Here is a 5,405-nt window from a genome sequence, read left to right on the forward strand (position 1 = left end):
CATGGAACAAGTCCAATTCATTCCTTTCTTTGTTCCGGCTTCGGTGACTTCTCTTTTGTTGCATCCATGAGACCTACTAAAGCATATACTTGACAAACATGTTAGTCTTATTGACTATGTTGTCATTAATCACCAAAATCACATACATGCCCTTATGTAATTTAGGCAATCAATCTAAGGGCATGTTTCCTACAAAGGGTAAAATGGTCTTTTCATCAACACTCTCTCACATGAAATCTACGAAAATACTATTCTAATGGTTATAGTGTCATGTGGCAAAGAGCCATAAATTTGTAATGTCTTGTGGCTAAATACTGAAAGTTCGGTGTGAAATAACAAATACCAGCAAAGTTCAGTGTCCCGTGCAAATTTCACCATACCACAACATCGTCAAGGACATAAAAAAGGTGAAACATAACAGATGTACTATGAAGAACACAGACACAAGAGCACCCTAATATCAGAATGCTAGATCAACTAATACAATTGCCCCGATACCTTCCATGTGACGCCCGACTCCGCAACTGCTCCCGCTCTCGGCGCAGCGCCGCAACGGCCGCCCGAGATTGCGGACGCCCTCAACCGCATTCGCGAATCCCGCAACCACCACTCGTGTCTATACAATCCAAATCAAACCCCGCCGGGCCTCCTCTCACCATACCGCACCCAAAGTCTCACATCTCGTTGAGTTTCCTCCACCCGAGAGCGCTTGCGCCGCCGCCGAAGCTCCGCTGCACCCCGTCACCGTCGTCGAGCTACTCCAGACTTCCCAACGCCGCCCGAGCCTTCTCCCGTGTTCGCCGTCCACACGTCGACGTCCCCGACCGATCTCCATCGAGTTCCGTTGCCACAGTCGAGCTCCTGCGATCGTCGAACCTCTACTGAGCCTGAGCGTCGTCGCCAAGCCTCCTCGAGCTTCCCCGACGCGCTGCAACTCGTCAAACGAGTTCATCGTCGATCCCCGGTGCTTTTTCGCTGCTCACCGTCGATGTTCGACCTGCGTCGCGCCATTCCCGTTGCCTTCGGCCATCCTCTGCCGTCGCTCAAGCTCGCCGTCGTCGCCCTCATACCGGAGAAGAGGTAGGCCCAACCTCAAACGTCCGATCTCTCGTAGATGGCCACGATTAGATCCAGTCGTACCCCTTCACGGGCCAATTAGATCGCGCCACATGTCCCCTTTGATGATTGGGATTATGTGAGCCATGTCAGCCGCCAAGTCAGCACGCCACGTGGGCGATTTTGTTCAATGTGGCAGTCCAGTCAGCCGATCAGAGCCGAGTCAGCAACCCGGTCAACACTGACGTCAGCGCTTACGCAATAACTCAGAATTTCCTTTAGAAAAATAATTCACGAAATAGATTTAATCCGAAAATATGTTTTCTTTTAATAGAAAAATTCCAAAAAATAGTTTATGTTATAAATAAATGCTTTTAATAAGTTTTGTTGCTCATAAAATTAGTTTTAATTCTAGAAAAATGCAAATAAATTCCATAAAATTGTTTTAATTAGTTTTATGCTATACAATAATTCTGGAAAATTTTAAATAAATGTTTTAGGATATTTAAAAATTAGGTTTAATTCCAGAAAAAATAGTTTTTGTTGTTTTTAGTCGTTTTAAAAATTCGTTTAACCGTAGCTTTCGCGGCATTGCTCCGATTTGGGTGATTCTTGCGGTCAAATCTTTCAAAAATCATAATCAAGCCCGCCTTCGCGTTTGTTTGTTGCGTTAGCTTCATTTTGCGCTTGCTCTTAGTGTGTTGTTCTCTCCGCGTGTAGACGATCCTGTCCCAGAGCCATTCGAGAATATTCAAGATCAAGATTTCGACAACACTGAGTAGCATTTCGGAGAAGACAAGTGTACTTGAACATCTTGCACCTATTTTTAGGAATTTATGTTAGTTGTTTATCCTTCATTACACGCTTGTCTAAATTGGAAACCTATGAATAGGGTTTACTGTTTTTTGTCTGATTATCCTTGTCGTCGTTGATGAGTCATGGGAATAAAATTGTAGATATGCTAGTCGCTGTCCTGGTTGGGTTAGAAGTTAAACTTGACTAACGATTATGTAACATGAATCGGGTATGGTAATTTTTCGTAGCAACATGAAATAGGGATCCTAACAGGATGGTTGGTATGCGGATGGTGTATGAAGGTGCATGTGTTGTGGCGCACGATGGGAATGTATCTGTTCATGTGTGGGGTCCTAAGGACCGGTTCTTGGAGCCTGTAACCCGGCTGAACAGCGCAACCATGAGGCTTATATGGGTACGATCTGACCAATTAATTAGATATCCTCCTTATTATGTACGCACCAGTGGACAGTTGAGTGGCACAAGAAGGGGCCTCTGCAGTGGATGGAATCCTTGTTAGTGGTGAAATCTTAGTAGGTGCATATGAATTTGGAGGCACTTTGTAAAGGCCTTCTAGTGAGACCCCAGCTCTACACCCCGGAAGTGTGAAGCAAAACGGGAATCATGACTCGTGGGTAAAGTGTGCAAACTCTGCAGAGTATAAAACTGATCGATCAGCCGTGCTCACAATCAAGAGCGGACTTGGATTTTTCTTGCTTAGTTGGGATCAAGGTACTAGTATGGATGGTCGGTTAAGCAGGTAATGGGATTACCTGGTGAGTTATGGTAGCCGGATATGGAATATCTGGTGAGTTTAGTAGTTGGATGGAATCCGATGAGTTGTTTCTCTTGTTTAATTTGTGTCTTCACACTTAGTAAATAGGATGCCTAATTCTGGGAGTTATAGGTTAAGGTTGCTTAGTGCAGTAAACCAGTGTCTAACCTTTTCTTTACTTAAGCCCTCATATCATACTTTTCTACACTTGCGGAGTACGATATGTATTCGCACTTGTTATTTCTAATAATAAATGTTGCTCAGTTGGAGAAGGCTACATGAAGATCAAGGAAGCTAAAGACTACAATGAAGACGGAACATCCTAGGTCGCGTTGCCCCCAGTCGATTGCCTGTGGTGTGGCATGAAGCCTTCGTTGGAGTTTCATCTTGTTCTTCCGCTACCGTTTAAAAACTCTGATATCTGTTTCAATGAAGTTGTTTTGTTCGATATAGAACTGTTTATCACTGATGATGTCACCACATATATGGTGAAACAGATCCTGACATACATGTGGAATACACCTGGTTGTTCTTTTTCAAAAACTGGACGTGACATTCCACCACCTGCTTATATATACATGGTCCAGCTGTGCTACCAGATTACCCACAAAACTATTCCGTTATCTATACTAAGTATGTGCTACCAGATTACCCACAAAGCCATTCCGTTATCAATACTAACTAGTCAACTAAACCCCAAGCATGCACACACGTCTCAGAAACAACTTACAAAATACTTACAGCTTCCTCTAGCTCTACTCGAATCACCCAAGGCCAAGAAGAACTCACATCTTCCAAGTACTCAAATGTTACTATTAAAATAACCTCCCCTACACCAAAGAATGAGCATTGCCAACTCCCGAGGCACTATCCCCTGAGCTCCCCGACTCAGAACCTGTATAAGAAGGCAAATGGTAAACAGTGTAAAAGTTCCGGATCATGAAGAAGTTGGAATTTTTAAAGTACAAATAGTTGGCTTGATCATACCAGTGGACGATGAGCCGCTGCCGGAACCACCAGAGCCAATAGCAACCTCAGCATCCTTCTCAATCTCCATTGATTGGTAAGTGGCTGTTGGCATCTCATCTCCAATATCTATATACTCATCCACCTGCTCGGCCATTGTGGTACTCTTCACAGGGTTCTCACTCTCCTGTGAACAAGAAAACAAACAAGCCAACATGAGAAGCAAATTCTCACATCCTCTAGCTGCAACCAAGAACAACGCCTGCTGGTCCTATTGCCATTACCGTATCATCATTGTCAACCAATGTAGGCACAATGCCATTCACTGGCACAATACTGTCCTCAGCCACAACTGGATCGGTTATATCAGCAATGCCACCATTCGTCATCGCAGCCCGTTGACTCTTCTTGAGCGCTTTGTTGCAGTTGGTGACGAATCGATCAAGCTCCCACTGTGTCTCGACATCCATCTCATCAATATCCAGCTCAATCTCATCCCCAAGCATCTCTGGTTCCTATTCCTCTTCCGCACAATCTACAGCACATTATGCATCTTCTCTTCGGGCAAGCTCTCTAGCCCTAGCCTCAGCCTCAGCATGTCCTTCTCCTCCAGGCTCATCTCCCTCTTGTTAGGCTCCCTCGCCTTCGGCTTCCGCATCTTCATTGTGACGTCCGTTACTGTGCTGTCGGCCTGGCCCACCTTTCCCGCTCTCGAGGCCCAGCCGAAGCCCAGCTCGCTCTCTCTCCTTCTCTCTTTGGTAGCCCGGACCCGCCCGTCAGCTCCCTCCCCTTCCTCCCACCACGCTCACGCACTCGCAACTCCACGACCAAAACCGCCGCCCACGCCCCCGCGCCCACGACTCCACAATGGATTTCTCCCCTGCACGCGCTATATAGATGTGCCTACAGCACACCGTGCCCCCATTCCGCACTCCGCTCACCCGCCCGAGAGACCGCAGCCCCGTCGCCGAGCCGCCATTGTCGCCTCAAAGCTCCGCCGCACGTCGTCTGTTGCGTCCGAGCTCTCCCCGGTGTCTCCGAGCTCGCCGTCGACTTCGCAGGAGCACGAGACATCCCTCCTGCCGCTCCTCGACACCGTCCCGCTGCTCGCCATTGATAGCCATTCCCGTTGCACCCCGAGGTCCGCTAACCATCTCTCCGGCATCGCAGGGTCCCATGGAAGCGTCTCCGACCGTCAATTTCGTGTCTCTATCACCATAGCCGTGCCTCCATCGAGCATTGACCGCTGCCGCCACTCTTCTCCGTCGCCGACCACCGCCGAGACCTCTCCGGCCGCCGTGAAGCCCTCGGTGAGGATCCCCATTGCCTCCTCTTTCAGTTGCACCGTATCTCGTCGAGTTTGGTAGGCCGTAGCTCAATCCCGCGCTTCGCCGGTGATGTTCCGGCAATGTCCGAGGCGGCGCCGTCGTGTCCCCACCGTCGTCGACCACCCTTTCTCCCCCAACCATCATCGGTCGTTCGTTTTGTCACGTGCGGTCTAGATTAGAAGCCCGGATACCCTTTCATGTTTTAAATCTCAGCCGTCCAATCTAGATTGTGCGTCCTAGATTTAAATAACCAAATCCCAGTCAGCCTTGCCACATGTGCATGCCACGCGTGCACCTTCGTCCCACGCGGCACAACCACGTCACCCTTTTTGGCCCAATCAGCATGCGGACACAATAATTAGGATTTTCAATACAAAAATAATTCCTTTATTCTCTAAAATTAGGTCTTATTACAATCTAAACCCTAAACTTTTCTGTTTTCACAAAAGACCCTTGTCAGCCCTATTATTTTTACTTCTAGCCCC

General features: G+C 47.5%; 1 protein-coding gene across 1 annotated transcript; it reads right to left on the reverse strand.

The window, feature by feature from the left end:
• Positions 1–3,184: 3,184 nt before the first annotated feature.
• LOC133925619 (transcription factor GTE2-like) lies at positions 3,185–4,098 on the reverse strand. The gene is made up of 3 exons (XM_062371483.1): positions 3,907–4,098; positions 3,614–3,863; positions 3,185–3,521 (listed from the first exon to the last, which is right to left on the reverse strand). The coding sequence occupies exons 1-3, from the start codon at positions 4,096–4,098 to the stop codon at positions 3,457–3,459; spliced, it is 507 nt and encodes a 168-aa protein (XP_062227467.1). The 3' UTR covers positions 3,185–3,456.
• Between the last annotated feature and the right edge of the window lie 1,307 nt (positions 4,099–5,405).

The sequence above is a fragment of the Phragmites australis genome, chromosome 7, assembly GCF_958298935.1.
Source record: "Phragmites australis chromosome 7, lpPhrAust1.1, whole genome shotgun sequence".
Taxonomy (NCBI): domain Eukaryota; kingdom Viridiplantae; phylum Streptophyta; class Magnoliopsida; order Poales; family Poaceae; genus Phragmites; species Phragmites australis.

Coding starts and splice junctions, on each gene's coding strand:
- LOC133925619 (XM_062371483.1), bottom strand. CDS start 4,098: ATGCTTGGGGATGAGATTGAGCTGGATATTGATGAGATGGATGTCGAG. Junction 3,864..3,906: donor TTGTGCCAGTGAATGGCATT/GTGCCTACATTG, acceptor TAATGGCAATAG/GACCAGCAGGCGTTGTTCTT. Junction 3,522..3,613: donor CAGCGGCTCATCGTCCACTG/GTATGATCAAGC, acceptor CTTCTTATACAG/GTTCTGAGTCGGGGAGCTCA.